Source organism: Petaurus breviceps, unplaced genomic scaffold (assembly GCF_028583685.1).
Source record: "Petaurus breviceps papuanus isolate PSGF00001 unplaced genomic scaffold, PetGlider_PUasm1.0 37, whole genome shotgun sequence".
In the NCBI taxonomy this organism is placed as follows: Eukaryota; Metazoa; Chordata; class Mammalia; order Diprotodontia; family Petauridae; genus Petaurus; species Petaurus breviceps.
Window position 1 is genome coordinate 80969527 of NW_027186296.1, and position 18524 is coordinate 80988050.

The window sequence follows — 18524 nt, forward strand, 5'->3', positions numbered from 1 at the left end:
CTTCTTCTTCTTCTTCTTCTTCTTCTTCTTCTTCTTCTTCTTCTTCTCTCACCCACTTATATACTTTTAATTTGAGTTCTATAATCTTCTCTGATCCACTTTATTTCATCATATCATGATTTGCAGTTAGAGTCAGTGTGTCATAGTGGATAGAAAACTGGCCTCAGACTCAGGAAGACCTAGGTTGAAGTTCTCCTTTGACACATACTTGCTGTATGACCATGGGCAAGTCATTTCATCTCTAAGCATCCCAGGAATTCTTGAGGACTTTAAATGACAAACTAGTTGCCAATTGATTGGTCAGTCAGGCAGTAAACATTGATTAAGGTCCCACTATGTGCTGAATACTGTGCTAAGCTTGGATATATAAAGAAAGGCAAAGACAGTCTCTGCTCTCAAGGAGCTCACAGTCTAATGGCAGAGACGACGTATAAACAACTATATACAAGTAAGCTATATACAGGATAAACTGGAAATAACAAAAGGAAAGTTGTAGAATTAAGGGACTTCCTTTAGAAGGTGGGATTTTATCTGGGACTTCAAGGAATCCAGGGGAAGCCCAGAAGTGGAGATGAGGAGGAGGAAGAGCATTCCAGGAATGGACGATAGAGAAAATGTCCAGAGCTAGGGAGTGTCTTAAAGGAGCAACGAGGGGACCGGGATCTTTGGATCACAGCGTACGTGGTGGATGAAGGAAAGTATAAGAATATGGGAAATGGGAGTCAGGTTGTTAGGAAGGGCTTTAATCATGAAACAGAGGACTTTAGATCTGATACTAGAGATGATAAGGGAACCCCTGGAATTTATTGAATCTGGAGGGGCATGGTCAGGCTTTAGGAAGATCACTTTAACAACCCTGTAAAAGATAGATGAGAACTGGGAGGGACTAGAAGCAGGGAGATCAACCAGCAGGCTTTTGTAATGGTCAAGGCATGAGGTAATAAAGACCTGCATCAGGCGGCAGAAACAAAAAAGAGAAGATAGTATATGAGACATATTATCAAGGCAAAATCAATAGGCCTTGGCAACCAATTGTATATAGAGGTTGGGGGAGGCACAGGTTGAGAAAGAATGAGGAGCCAAAATGAAACCTAGGTTTTAAACCTAGATGCCTAGAAGGATAAATAGAAAAGTTAGGAAGAAGGTAGGGTTTGAGGGGAAAGATAATGAATTCAGTTTGGGACCTGTTGAGTTTGAGATGTCTCTGAGAGATTCAATTCAAGATGTTCAAGATATAGGTAATTTGAGATAAGACACTGGACAAAGTTTAGGGCTAGATAAATAGATTTGTGGATTATTGCCACAGAGATGACAATTGAAACCATGGGAACTGATGAGATCCCCAAGTGAAATAAGTAGAGAAGGAAGAGAAAAGGACCCAGAGCAGATTGGGGATGATCTGGATGAAGATCCAGCAAAGGAGAGTGAAAAGGAGTGGTCACATAAATAGGAAGAGATCCAGGAGGGAATAGTACCTTAAAAACCTAGAGAGAAGAGAGTATTAAGGAAAGGAGGGTGGCCAACAGTGTCAGAGGCTGCAGAGAGGTCAAGGAATTGGTAGAAGGCGTTTGTACATTGGGAATTCTCCAAGCAAATAAAATCAAGAGGTCCAGATCTGAGTATCTCCTGCTTCAATGCAGTTTGGATTCCCAAAATATACATGTCTCTTAAACAGAAGAAAAAAATCTCTTAAGTAATTGTCTTGGATATCACCAAGAGAATGTCATAACCCAGGCAAGAAAAGACACCCAAATGGTGATGTGAGGAGGATATGGATACTGTTCCAGTCACAGAAAGGCAGGTCTCCAATTGGATTGGGTTCCAGTAATGTAATGATTACTCACCCTCTTAAATCACTCTGATAGATATGCTATATTGTGATTCCATAATGTGCAACCAGGGCAGAGTTTAGAAAAATCTGTGAGTTTCTTTTCTACTTTTCTAGAAAGGATCGATCTTTCATATTTATCGAACCCTTCAAATGCTAGCCTTTGGAAAGGTCAGTATTGATCACTATAGTCACTCAGGTTGTGTGGCTCTTTACTGTACATACAGATGAGCCCACTTTCTGAGACTGCTGTTGTTTTTGGTGTGATAAGAGATGATACAGAAGGGGTCATGCTTCTGAGCTTCTAACCAAGCATCTTTGCAGAATGTAATCAAGAAAAATGTTAAAAGAGACATCCCTTTATCCGGAGAACTCCTTGAATGCTATGATAGCCTTTCCCAATCCTTCTTAATTCTAGCCTTCCCCCTGGTAATTTTATTCTGTGTATGGCTTGTTTGTATATATTGTAGATATGTGTATGTGTATGTGTATATGTCTGTTTGTATGTATGTGTGCGTGTGTGTGTACATACATACATACATACATACATATGTATATTGGTTTACCTGTCCTCTACCTAGATTATGAGCTCCTTGAGGGCAGGGACTGCTTTTTGTATTTCTTTGTATCCCCAGTGCTTGGTACAGTGCCTGGAACATAGTAGGCACTTAATATATGCTTATTAACTAACTGACTGAAAGAGAGGAACTTTTGGTAGAATGGCTGTAGCTTGCAATTATTCTCAGCAATATTTTTTGCCCAGTAGTGCTACTGTTTTGGTGACTCTTGACCTATCTCTTCTTCTCTCTCAAACCCTTAGAGTTTTTGGCCACTTCAGCCTTCGCTCTGAGTGGCAGCTGGTGAAAGTGGACTACAAATCCATCTTCAGTCGAAGGTGCAACAAGGATGACTTCCAGACCTGGCACTTGCTTAATCAGGTAGACCCAGTTGCCTCTGCTTTCTCAATTGAAAGTTTCACCACATTCCTGACATTGTCTTTGCAGAAACTCTTACTGTGGGTCCTTCCACCTAGGACAAAGAGGAGAGAAATTATGAGAACTACTTAATTTCCCCAGAAGGAATTTATACCTAGATGTCATTCTCAGATACTTTTACTCAGATAGTTTTAACTCTTTATGAGGAAAAGTCACTAAGGATCTCCTGTTTCCTTTGGCATTTCAGTGATTTTGAAGGACTTCAGTGGCCTACTGGGAGACTGGGTATTAAATCAGACAGGCTAAAGGAAGGATGATAGGGGCATCTCTTTAGAACTGTTAAGGACAGTAGATGTCATGTAGCCCAATCCTCTCATTTTTACAGATGAGGAAACTCTGTCACCCAGAGATACTAAGTGACTTCCCCAAGGTTTCATGGGTAGTAAGTAGAAAAATTGGAATTTAAAACCAGATAGATCTTTGACTCCAAAATCTAGTGCTCTTTCTACAAAGTTGTAATGGTCTGAACCACATAAAATGATTTTACTTAAAGCTAATATTATTGCCATTTAGTATAATAGTTTTTGTTTAGTATTTTTCAGTTGTGTCTAACTCTTCATGACCTCATTTGGGGTTTTCTTGGCAAAAATACTGGAATGGCTTGCCATTTCCTTCTCCAGCTCATTTTACAGATGAAAGAATTGAGGCATACAGGATTAAGTGACTTGCCCAGGGGTCACACAGCTTATAAGTGTCTTGAGGCCAGATTTGTACTCAAGAAGATAAGTCTTCCTGACTCCAGGCCCAGTGGTCTATCCACTGCTCCACTTATCTGTCTTTAGTGCAATAATCACACAGTAATTAGAGAAGTAACTGAATTACCAAAATGGGGGTCCTTTCTGCTCAGTAGGAGCATTTCAGTAGAGCCCAGTAAAATTTTTAGAGACATGTGTGTTCTGGGTGGGAAATGACTTGTGTTAACCTCTGCCCTTTATGGAGTACAGGAAAGGTATTGCAGTGGTTTGGCCTTTTGGCAGCAGCGTGGGTGGCCAGTCTTACCTTGTTATTCCTTCTCCACAGTAGAAGGAGCTTTTTAGCTTTATTCTAACACCAAATGCAATTTGAGGATGGTGGACCTGAGGTTTTGGCAGCCTGAACCTGATATAGGGCATCCGGAAAATGATAAGACAATAGGAATATTAGTCGAGAAGCCAACCTCGCCCTTCACCTCTACCCTTTCACTATGGTTTCTTTTTTACAGGGAGAACCTTGTGTCATGGGGGAAAGGAAAATATTCAAGAAACGCAAGCCAGGAGCACAGTGTGCATTAGGACATGATTACTCTGGAACCGTGGTCTCTGAACCATGCGTCTGTGCAGACTGGGACTTTGAATGGTGAGTCTTTTTGGTTTCCTTTTCCACTGATTTACAGATATGGCCTTCTGCCCTGGGATTGAAACAGGACTAGGGCAAGAAGCGTGTTATATGTCAGTCATGCTGCAGGCTCTGGGCCCAAGCTGCTCAGCACAGCGGAGGTGCTGCACGTAGGAACACGGCCTGTTCAGAGCAGATAATTTCATCTATCCAAGCAGCAGGGGGAAAGTGATTGGGTGATCCTGCTCCTACTTCAGGAAAAGTATTACAGAATTTGAAGCTAGAACCTGAATGTCCTTCACTGTCCCCATACCACAAAGATAAATATACACGGCAGCCATTAACACATCAACTGAACAATTGACTATGGACTTCTGAGTGTGTTGGTTTAGCTGTTGACTGGGTCTTTTCTACAAGAACGTGGATGAATGAATGAATGAATGAATGAGTAAAAAGCATTTTTAAAAATTCTTACCACATACTGATCATTGGCGAAATAGTTCCCTTGATAGCTAAGAGATGGCTAAGAAGAGGTATTTTGGTTTGGAGAGTCACATGAATGGTGAGTAGGGCCATAAGGGATGAATTAGAATACTTTTTCCAGTAGCAATTGCAATATTGCTTTGAATTCAAATGAATGAAATGAAGAATCTTTCAGTACTTATGTGTAAACCATGATTCCAGAATTGGAGGGAGATGGAGGGAAGGGCAGCTGATGAGAAGACGGTCAGGGCATAAGGTGAGGAATGGCTGAGGCTGCTCAGAACTCTTGGACCATGGCCATCACATCTTGGGCCCTGGTGCCTCCTTTGGAAACCTAGCTAGCATATCGTGTTTCCCCAATAATAAGACCTATCCCGAAAATAAGCCCTCCCCTTACTGTGTAAGATTCTTCTAAAATAAGCCCTCCCCCGAAAATAAGCCCTATTGAGATTGCTACTGTAGTGAAGGTGATCCCCTGCGCTACACGCTACATTACGGTACCCTCTGTATGCACCGTTCCCCCCACCCCCCGGGGGGAACGCACGCCGCGCTCCGAGCTGCATCCAATCAGAGCTGCAGCAGTGAGCGCGTCATCCTGTTCTTCCCCAGTGATTTGCTTGCTGGTGCCATTGAGAGCAGTGCCGGGGAGGAGAGCTGAGGCAGGACAATATAAGTCCTCCCCTGAAAATAAGCCCTCTGGTGTTTTTCTTTCCAAAAAAATTAATAAGACAGTGTCTTATTATCGGGGAAACACGGTAGCTGCTAACCGGCAATGAGAAGCTGACCTGAGACCATGGGGTCAGGAACTCTGGAGATCTATGCCCAAGACCAGACCTTCTCTGGGTAGTTTCAGTCACAAAGAATTACTGAAAATATGGAAAGGGTTTTTCATGTGAATGAAATGTGAATGCAGGGCAAACCTCTCCTGTAGGATGAACTTGGAAATATAATTTCCCAACTCATTCATGTTTTTTAAGAACACAGAAAGAAACCCAGCACCCATTTGTTCAAGCTTTTTTTTTTTTTTGGCAAACAATGAACCATGAGTGAATTGGAATAGACAGATTGTACTTGGAGAAGTTCTACATGCTAACGCACCTGCTTCTGAAACAGTCCTTCTAGGTATTATAAAAAAAATGGATGGGAGAAGAGTCATGTTGAACTACTTCTGGATATCCTACTGAAAGATATTTTGTACCCAGACAGGCACCTTGTGGAGTAAAGTCCCACTTTCTTGACATATATGTGGAAGATCAGACTAAAGTAGGAGTTTATAGCAAGTCCAAACCTGAAGTTTATTGTTCCATTCTGCAAACTTGTAGCGAGGACAAAGGATTCTACTTTTCTGTTTAATACAGTTGGAGGTATCTTTAAAGCAATTTTGGAACAAACTCGTTCTTTTGCCATTTAATACAATTATTTAATTTAATTTAATGCAATTATTTAATGCAAAATAAGAGAATTAAATGCAAACCAAGAGAAGAGTGAACTGTTAGAAGCTAAATCAGATGATATAACATCCATAAAATTCCCTAGGGAGCAAAAGAAAGGAAAGAAAGGTAAGGATTCCTCCTCAAGAGAAGAAAAACCAAAGTGGAAAAACAGAGTGATGACACTTTGGGCTCATCCTTCAGTTTAACTATGAGGAAATCATTAATAGACTATTTGAAATGTCCAGAAGGCAAAGCACTCCTTCCTTGAATCGGGAGCATCTCTACAAACTGATCAGAAAGTTCCAGAGCCTTGCTGAAGGCATATTCCTTCAACATGGCCTTCCCTGGCTTAACAAATTGAACAGGAATAGGCTTCAGCAAAAAAAGAAAAAAGACTTTTTTGCCAAAATCAAAATTGCAAAAAGAGAAAAGGAAAAAAAAGATGAAAAGCAAAATATGGAGACAGCTGTGACTCTTGAGAAAGATGGGTCAAGAACTATGAAGAGAAAGGAGACAAATATGAGATAGGCATGTCTGAAACAGCTATTCCCTTAAATTCTCAAAACAACAGCTTAAGGAGAGCATGTAAAAGAAAAAAAAAGGGTCAAGGACGAAAAGCCAGAGAAGCAACAGATGGCTTCCAGGGGGCAAATAAGAATGATGAAACAGAGATCCGAAAGAATGAAAAAAAAAGCCTCACACAAGGATCGACAGACCTTGAAGTGATACCAGCCATTGGCAAAAGCAGGAAAAAATGATGCTTGTAAAAAGGTAGAGACCAAGGAACAGCAGATGAGAAACTTGCACACCACACTTTGGAAGGCTTATACAGAAACTCCTGCTGTGAAAGGATTGCCAGCACATCCTATTATTTCCCCAAAGCTAGAAAGTAATGACATAGGAACCCCTAAATTGGTCACAAAGTAAAGGAAGCAAGTTGTTAATGGAAGCAACCACATTGCTCCCCAGGTAACCTCAAAGGTTTCTTCAGAAATGGTTAATCTGAAAGAGTTATAGTTAAGTAGAACCAGTGACCTAAAGATAGAGTGTCGGGATGTAGGTACTGCTAGGATGATAAAAAAGAAACATTAGTGGGTTAGTAGAAATAGCATTGTTCCTCCCCAGCAAGATAAGGACAGATTATCTCAGAGGAAATTGGCAAAGAGCACAGAAAAATCCAACAGATTGTGATTTATTCCCCCTCCGAAAAGGCCAAACAGGAGTGTCAGCAGATCAACAGTTTTCTTAAAGAGGAAAAATAAACAAATTTTGTGGTCTCTAGAACCAAGGGTGCTTTTCAGACCTCTAGGTAGAAGAGTAAAAAGAACACAAGGAAAGATCTTTAATGTTTTCTAAGTGTTAGGACTGGTTTTCTGAGTGATCTTCGAGGATTCCAACTTACAGAAAAAAGAGTAGGGAGAAGAAATATTTTCCATAACAAGGCAAATAAGTATTCCAGGATGTCATTAGCAAGGGATTGCATTAAAAACATCATTATTTTTTCAGCAGTAAAAACTGAGTTGTGGCATAAGAAAGAAAAAAAAGATATAAATATTGGGCCGTGTGATTCACTAACCATTTAGGACAATAGGGTCCCATTCTTTCATTATTAAACTAATTCCCTTCCACATACAGATTACTCAGAATTATTTGTGGAAGGGGTGCAAACTCTCCCCATAGTGCTGTGAACTGGAGCAAATCCTTTTGACCCCAAATGCGAGGTTTCTTTATCCCCCTTGCCAATCAGAGTTTGTACCATAATTTTATTTGGCTGGTTTATAGAGTATATCCCAATTAGTTTAGAACAGAGGTGTGAAATTCACAGCCAAATGGTGGGCAAGAATCCCAAACAGCACAAAATGAATTAAAATGTGATGGGGAAATGTTTAACAAAAGAAAAATATAGAATACAACATAGATATTATTAATTTGTGGTTTTCTAAATCATTGTGCAGCCAGCAAGGGTCCATTTTTATTTGAGTATGACATCATTGGTTTAGAAGATGCACTAACTTGTAAAAAGGGATTGAGTCAGGAATTGTCAGATTTGGTCCATCTCTGAAATTTTTAACCCTGAGTTGGGGTAGAGAAAGAAAAACCACTCCGTTCCCCAACCAACTTCATTTAAAGGAGTTAGCCACCCTACTTATAGGACTGAACCTACAGTGGGGCCCCAGACTTTGAAGGTACTTCTTATCATGTGTTTCATTTGGTAAATGATTGCTTCCTAGGTCACTATGCTAATGGGTTCTCCTACTATCTGTCCCCTGCACTCTGGATGCCCATCGCTTAGAAAGCTTGTCTTCAGTCAGACTCACTGCATTTTTAAGATGGAATGGAATTTAAATTATGATAGCAGGACCCTTTTTCATGGTTATTCAGACAGGCACTTCAGAGCCAAAGGATGGTTTCACATTTGGGATCAGTAATTTTCAATTATTAAACACAAGTACAGCAATATATTTCTAGCAATGTGGGTGCCATGCAGATGTGAAAAGTATCCATCATGTGGCATCCACCTGACTGTGAAATACATATTTTTGACTGTTAAGTTGGATTTATTTTGGTTATTGAATTCAAGTATTTAATTCAATTTGGTTCAATTAATGCCTAGTTTGTGCAAGGCACAGTGCAAGGTACTGCAGCAAAAATTATATGTTCCCTTTTTGCTGGACAGATAAAAGAGATACATAAAGAAGTAAATGTCAGCAATTTCAGGAAGGAGAGAGCACCAGCTACAAAGATCAGGGAAGGTGATGACCATAAGGAGGCTCTTAAATTGATGCTTAAGGGAAGCTAAGAATTCTAAGCATTGGAGGTAAGGAAGGAGTGCATTCCAGGCATGAGGGGCAGTATGTACAAAGGTACAGAGATGAGGGATGGCATTGTGCATGTAGAGAACAAAGTGTAGGTCAGACAGAATAATTCCTGAAGGATAGTAGTAGGAAATTATAGAATCCAGAAAGTTAGATAGGAACCAACTTATGGAATGCTTTAAATGCCAAGTTTGCTTTTTTATTCTTGAAGCAATAGGGAGACATTGAATATTCTTGAACAGACCTATGTTTTACAAAAAAAAAATGTCATTTGTGTAGAGGAGTAGGGGAGAAGATGAGAGAATAAGAGTAGAGAGTCCAATTAGGAAGATATTGTAATACAGCTGAGAGATAATGAGAGAGTGAACAAAGGAAATGGCTGTGAGAAGAGAGAACAGATGCAAGACATGTTGGGGGGGTAGCATCAGAAAGACTTGGTAAATGATTTAGATATAAGGCAAAAATAATTCCACTGTGCTAAGCACTGGGGATTCAAATGCTAAAAGGAATAAGACAATCAAAGTGAGATAGTTTCTTCCTTTGAGAAATTCACATTTTGAGGGGATGCCTATCGATTGGAGAATGGCTGAACAAGTTATGGTATATGAATGCAATGGAATACTTTTGTTCTATAAGAAATGATGAGTAGACAGACTTCAGAAAAACCTGGAAAGACTTGCATGAACAACTGATGCTGAGTGAAGTGAGCAGAACAAGGAAAACACTGTACACAATGATAGCAACACTGTGATGATCAACTCTGATAGACTTATCTGTTCTCATTGATGCAATGATCTAAGACAATTCCGCAAGACTCATGATGGAAAATGCTATCTGTATCCAGAGACAGAACTATAGAGTCTGAATGCAAATCAGAGCATATTATTTTTCCTTTTTTTTCTTTCTTGCGGCTTTTCCTTTTGGTTCTAATTCTTCTTTACAACATGACTAATGTGGAAATATGTTTAATATGAATGTACATGTATGACCTATATCAGATTTCATGCCATCTTGGGGAGGGGAGAGGGAAAAGAAGGGGAGAAAATGTAAAACTCAAAATCTTACAAAAGTGAATCTTGGAAACAAAAAAAAAATCAATAAATCTTTTTAAAAAAAGACATTTATATTCTTCTAGATGTGACAAAAACTACAGATTGAGGAGTGAGAAAAGGCCGTTGTTTTTAGCAATCAAGGGATCAATGTAAATTTTGGAGAAAGTAGTTTCATTTTGGTCATGTGGGTCAGAACTCAGGTTACGGAGGGTTGAGAGGCAACAAGAATAAATGAATATGTCTAGAACTATGACTAAGAAAAAGAGAACATAGGACAGTAGCTTGGGTCAAATAGCAGGGTCAAATGAAGACCTTTTAAAAGGAAGGGAGAGACCTGGGTAATTGTGTAGACTTCCATGAAGGATTGATGGATACTTAGAGATTGAAAAAGAGAAAGATGATGGGGGAGCAGGGAGACTGATTGAAGAATATGACACATCTAATATTCCCTCTGCATTTTCTAATGTGTTGTGACTTGGAGGTTCTGTTCAAGATTTCTGTATGTAATATAACATTTGTTTTCTTTATGTCTCTGCAAGGTGTATTGAGACCCTGTTCAACAAAGCTGGGAAACATAACATCTCTATGGGACTAAGATTCTCATTATACATCTGTTCTCTCCCCCAATGGTTTAAGATGGGACAGGTCTCTTCTTGTCTTCCTGTTATTCTCCTGCACCAAAAGTGTATATTAGTTTTGGCACTCCACAGTGTGACCAAAAAGTAACAGGACTGGCTTTTAACACACCAGAATTTATAGATCTGGATGAGAGCAGTCCATCAAAGTTTAACCTGGGGCAGCTGTTTACTGAAGCTACCATTGCTAGAAACATTTCCAAATATATTCCATTTTATTTGGCAGGTTTATGTAGCACATCCCAATTAGTTGGATTCTTTCCTTAGGAAGAAAGTATAAGCTTATGACATGGAAAGAGGACTGGAGCTTTGTGCAGGGGCAGTAGCATAGCCAATGAGGTTTATTTGAGGCATGATTATTCCTGATTTGAAAGAGCATTAAGCATAGCATCCAAATAAGAACAGAACTGGCATTCCAGATCTGCCATTTATTCACAGCAGGACCATGGATAGATCACCTCCTCTCTTTAGGTCTCAGTTTCCTCATGAGTAAACTGAGGTGGGGATGAATTACCAGGGGTGGGGGGCCTGCAGCCTGAAGGTCACATGTGGCCCTCTAGTCCTCAAGTGCAGCCCTTTGACTGAATACAAACTTCACAGAACAAACCCCCTTAATAAAAGGATTTTTCCTATAAAACTTGGACTCAGTCAAAAGGCTGCACCAAAGGACCTAGAAGGCCACATGTGACCTCAAGGCTACAAGTTCCCCGCCCCTGGATTAGACAATCTCTAAGGTCCTTTCCAGTTCTAACATTCTGTGACCAGTGAGTCATAAAAGAAAATGAATATTATTATTTTCTAGGCATATCTTGTTTTGATCCCACATGGTATCAGACAGCTTGATCCTTCACCTTATTCACCAGAAGTGACTATAAATGACTTTTAGCTATTTCAAAAAATCAAACACATCCTCAGAGGATGCCACCACTGAACAAATTCAAAAGAGCATGCCACAAGTTCAGAAGACCTCTGCTAAGGAGAGGTTACTAGAAATATTTTATTCAATGACAGCCTCATTAGAATAAGTGTTTACCATCCTACCCTTCCCCAAGGGGACCAGTTTAGAGGCCTGGTACTTTTTTATATGGACACATTCTGTTTGTTGAAATACGCACACACACACACACACACACACACACACAAGTCACTTCATTTCTCTGGGTTTTAGATTAGCCTTCTGTAAAACATAAGGGTCCTACTAGATGATCCCTAGGGTCCCTTATAATTCTAAATCATTTTAAATTCTGAATTTAAAGGAGTAATCAGATGGGATGGAGAGAACCCCATGGGGAGAAACTTATATTAGAAGAAGCAGCATCATTCAGAAATAACAGATAATAGAAATGATCAGAGGATAAGCATGAGTAGTGTTTAACAAAAAGTTTTTTTTTAATGCCATAAAGAATTTTCAGACATGGAAAATCAAATAATAATAATTCCTTATGGACTCCTTCTCCTCTAGTCTTAAGATGTATCAGTTGAAGGAAGCGGGGAGGTTTAGTCTATAGAAGAGTTGACTGTGGGGGAACATGATCATGATCCCAAAATAGCTCACATGGAAGACAGGTTCAACGTATCCTGTTTGTCTCTAAGGGACAGACATAGGCCTAATGCATAGATGTTATTTTGGCTTAATTTAGGAAGGCTGTCCGGCAGCAGAATAGGCTGGTTCATGAGGTAATGAGTTCCGCATCACTAGAGGTGTTAAAGGAGAAGGTGCACAGCAAGTTATAGAGTTTCTGAAGAGAGCGTTCTTGTTCAGGCAGAGTTTGGATTGAGTGATCTATCTCTGGGTGGTTCCTTGAGACATGTTCTACCAGTCCCTACCACACGGGGATCATTAGCTGTTACCTCTGAGACACCCAGCTGAGAGTAATTGTGTTGAATTAGACATTCTAGGAAGAAAAAAAGCAGCATGGTTTAGTTCAGATGTTCTAGTGCCTTTTTGTGCCATGAGCAATCTGCTGAAGCTTGTGGACGCCTTCTCTGAGAATTGTTTTCAAACGCATAAAATTAAATACATAAGGAAATTACAAAGGAAGCCAATTATATCAAAATACAGTGTTATATATACACATATGCCCATGAGGATTCTGCATATATATATATATATATATATACACACACACATATGAACCCAAATATGCTGCATATATACATATGCACACAAATATGCTGAATATAGACACATATGCACACACATGTGTATGTATTCATTTGTGTGTGTATATTTGTAGATATCAGTATATGCTATATATTCATATATACATGTGCACACAAATATCTTCCTATGTATATATATATGCAGTGTATCTGTGTATATATGTATATATGAATATATGCAGTATATTTATATGCACATGTATTAAGCACAATATACTCACATACATACAGTATATACACACATGTGTATACATATGCACACACACACATATATATACACACAAATACATACAGTTTTACATAAATTATATACACATACAAGTTTGTGAACCCAAGGTTAAGAATCCCTGGTTTAATGAAAAGAATACTATTTTAGTCAATTAGTAACCCACTTGACACCACAATTGAGGAAGATGATTAGGAAATAATAGAATAATCAGTTGTATTGAAATAGATTATAGAGCTACTTTCATGACAGGAAGTAAAAGAAACTGGAGTCCTCTCCTCCAGAAACACGCAGCCTTCTAGGATATACTGTGATGCAAGACTGGTCTGATCCTTGCTGTGGGCCTAAGGCTGGTTCTGATCCTTGCTGTGAGCCTAAGGCTGGTTCTGATCCTTGCTGTGGGCCTAAGTCTGGTTCTGATCCTTGCTGTGGACCTAAGTCTGGTTCTAATCCTTGCTGTGAGCCTAAGGCTGGTTCTGATACTTGCTGTGGGCCTAAGGCTGGTTCTGATCCTTGCTGTGGGACTAAGGCTGGTTATGATACTTGCTGTGGACCTAAAACTGGTTCTGATCCTTGCTGTGGGCCTAAGGCTGGTTCTCATCCTTGCTGTGGGCCTAGGGCTGGTTCTGATCCTTGCTGAGAGCCTACGGCTGGTTCTGATCCCTGCTGTGGGCTTGAGATATACAAGCCCTTTCCCTTTACTGGGCCTCTTTCTTCACCTGTGAAAGGAAGGAGTTAGATCAAGGATCCCTTCAGCTCTGCTATCTGTGGACACTTAGTTACTTTTCTGATCCAAAGTCATATCACTTCTAGCTGAATGGCACAGTTAGTGTTAAGTCTTAGAGACAAAAGCAAAGGGGGAAAATAAATGTCCTAGTTTAGTGGGTCAGATAACAGGGATTTAAATGCCCATAGTTTAACGTGACAGTTGAGATGTTCAATCTGATTTTAGAAGAATGTTTTTTTGTTCCCCTCCCCACCTCTTTAAACATGTAGATTTTATAGATGCTCAGAAATACTTGGTAGGGGAATGCTGTGTTCTCTCACTCCTTTCCTACTGCCTTCCAGAGTGGGTGTCAGAAATCAGTAACACTCTTGCATAAATATTGAAGTTCCCACTTAATAGCATCATAAATCCCCCTAGCTCAAGGTCATTGTGAAGAACCTCCTTTCAGCAAGCCTCTAACACGTCTCTGGCCTAAGGGAGAGCAGTCTGAAGTGGTGGAGAGTGAAGCCTCTTCCAGAGACAAGTTTGACAGAGACATATGGTCAGCTGGCCAAAGAAAGGAGTCCCTCGGGCCTGCTCTGAATCCAATGAGGGCCCTCAGGCAGGCCTAGCCAGCAAATAGAGTGCAGCATGTAGTGCCTTTTCCTAATACTGTCTGGCTCATCAGGACCACTGCCCAGTTTGGTGCCAAGTCCACACTGGGACCTCATAAATGCCTGAAGGATAGGAAAAAGAAGCAGTGAGGACAGTATTTGAAAGTTCTCAATTTGAATTCCACTTGAGAAACATCTTAGGTGTGACTCTGGGCATGTCACTTAACCTTGCTTAGACTTAGTTTCCTCATTTCTTAAATGGGGATAATAATGACACCTTTACAGGATTGTTATGAGGCTCAAATGGTATAAAATATGTAAAGTGCTATGTAAAACTTAAACTGCTCTATACATGTTAGCTATCATTCTTTTTATTATCATTACTATCTTGGTCAAGAGGTCACATTTTTATCAATTGTTTCCCAGCTGCCATAGTGGGAGAGCTCTGAAATACAATGAGCCATCGTATCCATGCCATTTAGTAAATGCCCCTGGATGGAGGGATTTACCTAAGCAAATGATCAAGCAATTAATATTTTCTGATCCCCTCCATGTATCCATCCCTGTACTTAGTACCTGGTCCCTGCCCTAAAGGAGCTGGTCATCTACCTGAGGAGATGAGAGACACACTTATACAGATAAGAAAACAATGAAGGATGTAAGAAGGCATGAGTAACTAAGCATTAAATTGGGTGATGCATTCTATAAATGGTGTAGAAGTTTAGGGGAGAAAGGGGATGAATAAGGGCTGGGAAGACAGAAAAGGCTTCATGGAGGAAGTAAGACTTTAGCTGGGCTTTAAAGGATAGAATTTGGGAAGGGAGAAGGTAGAGTGTTCCTGACACAAGGAACACTATGAGCAGAGACCCAGAGGCAGGAATGAACATGGCGGATCTGTGGACCAGTGAAGGAACCAATTGGTCCAAGGGGAAGGAGTGTACAGAAATAAAATTAGATGTGTAGTGTGGAGGGAGATTATGGAGCTTCTTGAAAGAAAGCTTAAACAGACCTGCCCTCTGCCCTCTAAAAGCTTACAGTTTAAAAGGAATATTTGCACTACACAGAGTTTTTTACAAAAAGAGGATTTGTTGGGTAGGGAGGAGGAGGAGTGAGGGGTTTTTTTTTGTTTTGGATTTTTTTTACCTGAAATCACTTCTGCCATCAACAGTATCTGGTCTGACTGGAGGCTTGGATAAAATTACCTTCTTTTCAATGTTTGTGACCTTAATCCAGGACTTTACCTGAATCAGATAAAGAAAAACTTGCAAAGCTACATTGTGACTTTTAAAAAATGTTTGTACAACTTCTTGTAATGGTGAAAATCAAGGTTAGTCAGTCAATATACATTTATGCACCTGTTGTTTGCTGGGCACTGTGCCTGAGCATACAAAGAAAGGCAAAAGGCAGTCACTGTTTTCAAGTTGCTTACAGTGTAATAGAGGAAACAACATTCAAATAACTATGTACAAATGAGCTGTAGACAGGAAAAACTGAAGAAAATCCATAGAGGGAAAGCCCTAAGAATAAGGTGATCAGGAAAGGCTGACTGTAGAGGTGAGATTTTGGCTGGGCCTTGAAGGAACCAGGACATAGAGATGAGGAGGGAGAGTTTTCAGGAGTGGGGGACAGCCAGTGAAAATTGCTAGTGTTGTTGGCTTTGCACTCTCCATTTGTTTCCTATTTTCTGGTTATGCATGGGCCAAAGGCCAGACACCAGTCTTAGCTTCCATAGTCCTGTCTTGGTTCAAGGATTCAGAGTTGGGGCTGAGGCTGTTAGGAGTGTTGGAATTTGGTTGCCTGCTAAAAATGCTAGGCTTTTCATGAAGAAAGCATTGGACTTGTAATCAGAAAGACCTGAATTCAAATCTTGTCTCAGACCAAGGGTGGGGAACCTTAAGGTCACATGTGGTCTTCTAGGCCCTCAAGTGTGGCCCTTGACTTAAGGCCTAGAGGACCTAGAGGGTCACAGATGGCCCTGAGGCTGTAGGTTTCCCACCTCTGCCTCTGACATTTGCTAGCTGTGTGACCCTAGGCAAGTCACTTCACCTCTCCTGGCCTTAGTTTTCCTATCTGTTAAAGTGAGGATGATAACAGCATCTACCTCACAGGATTTTTGTGAGGGTTAAATTAAGTAACATATTCAAAGCACTCTGCAAAACTTAAAGTACAATGTAAAGGCTAACTATCTCTAGAATATTATCCCATGGGTCCTAAGATCCTGGGAGTGCCCCTCTTACCCCATCTGCCCCATGTATCACTGAGGATTGCATAGTAGCCATGATTTGGTGGGCCCCTAGGATCCAGAGCCTAAAAGCTATCCCCGCCTTCCACAATTCCTCCATTAGCTTTGTGACTCAAGGCTTTCTACTTAGATGAGATGCTTCTAGGGCTTAGGATGATGATGGCAAGGTTTATTCACTGAGGGTCATCATGGAATTTCTGTCTTTTAATGTTTAGGAGTACGACAGCTGAAAGAGAAATGTAGCCAAGCTATTTCCTGGCTGAATTTCTTGGTATATTTGCAGCGTCAGTGGGACACATAGCTTGAGAGTTCTAAGCAACTCCTCTCTGGGTTTTTTCTCCTTGATCCTCATGATTGACTTTGCCTGAAAAGCACCTTTCCCCTGGAAGCAACTGGCCCTGGTTTTTCACCTAAATCATGCAAACCCCAGGGCTGTGGAGGGAAGTTGGGCAGCTCCATGAGACTTTAATATACATTTAGCTCTAGTTAATGAAGAAACCCACAGCTTGGGGGCCCCCAGTGATGTTTTCCTTAATGTTATTAAATATTAATGAGACTTTTTTCCATCTTTGGGGCAAAGCACTGGGCCTCATATGAGCACATTTTTAATTACTGAGTTACTAACAGGTATATTTTACTGCACAGAGCCGAAGTGCTGAAGATGAACATTTCACAGTAAGATGGAGAACATTAAGAAATCTCTCTCCTTCCCAAGGCAGCTTGCAATGGTAGCCACCCTCCAAAGAATACTAATTGCACTCAAGGTCAGTAGAAACTCAGCCAAGGTTCTTCAATAAACCAACCTGTGGAACTTTCTGGGTGCCTGCCACACCAAGTCCCCAATATTTCCACAGATAAATCCAAGGCCAAATATTCTAAGCATAGGCAAATTCATGATTCGTGATGCTCTAGTATTCATTCAGTAGTATGAATGTGGTAGTAGGTGGAGTGAAAATCCTCCAACAGAAAGTGAGAAAGGTTCGTGAAAGATTTTTTTCAGTTCTCCTCCCTGCTCAGAACACCAGCCCTTACCTAAAGCACAAATGTAATTCCCACATTGCTTTCAAGGCTCAGATAAATTCCTTACCTCTCCATACCACCATTCAGAACTTTTCCATATCGTATTGATTTCCTCTGTCTCTCTACAATAACTATATATTTTCTGAACTGTATATTCCCAAGGTTGGTTACCTCCAATCTTACATTTCTCCAAAAAAAGCTTTCCAAGGGCTGAGGCTTTGTCTCCTATTTTCTTGTATACATGACACATATTAAGTATTAGATAAATGCTTATTTGCCTCCCCTTCATATTCTAACCCCTCCTCTCCAATCCCTGCTTTTTTTTAAGAAGTGAATGATGTTTTATTCATTGAAATGTAAAATATTAGTTGACAAACAACTTAGTTTACAAAATCTCAAGGGTAGATCAAAATGCAAGATCCCTGTGAAAAGATAATGAAGGATTGAAAACCTGAAGGACCAGGATGGACCTATAAAACATATAGGTCAATACTACAAAAGTCACGAAAAAGCACCTCTGAGGGTCTGGTTCAGAGACTTCATGCTTTGGAAACACCCAAGTCTAAAGGATTGGGAGCAAAAACCTCCTACAAGAATCTTCACTGGGACCTATGGGTGATTTCTACTGAATATTCATAGACAGAACTTGATATACTTATAAACCAGGTTTATCAGGATATGTGGAAACTTCAGGCTGAATGGAACCTATACAGACTTTCATTCTTAATTATTTCTTATTGCTAGTACAGGATATTTCCCACTGTTCCCAAATAAAGCCCACTCTCCAAGATCTAAACACTGAAAACAGTTAAGCAAAGCTATGTAATTATGTCATTGTGACTGGTAGTACATCACTTTGTGATGTAGTTTAACATTCATTAACAAAATGAAGACAAAAAAATATAAGATAAAATAAGGAAGCTGATTAATGGATAGATAGAAGATAGATGGATAGATAGATAGATAGATAGATAGATAGATAGATAGATAGATAGAT

General features: G+C 40.1%; 1 protein-coding gene, 1 non-coding gene and 1 pseudogene across 2 annotated transcripts in view; all 3 read left to right on the forward strand.

Moving 5' to 3' along the window:
* SORCS3 (sortilin related VPS10 domain containing receptor 3) overlaps window positions 1–18524 on the forward strand; it is a 719603-nt gene that overhangs the window by 663973 nt on the left and 37106 nt on the right. Inside the window, exons 15-16 of the mRNA XM_069098908.1 lie at window positions 2649–2766; window positions 4025–4158. Of these exons, the coding sequence (XP_068955009.1) occupies window positions 2649–2766; window positions 4025–4158 (252 nt within the window). The remainder of the gene's footprint in view (window positions 1–2648; window positions 2767–4024; window positions 4159–18524) is intronic.
* On the forward strand, window positions 5219–8445 carry LOC138168639 (ribosomal RNA processing protein 1 homolog A-like; annotated as a pseudogene).
* On the forward strand, window positions 10862–10930 carry LOC138169658 (U4 spliceosomal RNA). Its single transcript, XR_011170412.1, has one exon. It is a non-coding gene; the product is annotated as a U4 spliceosomal RNA (small nuclear RNA).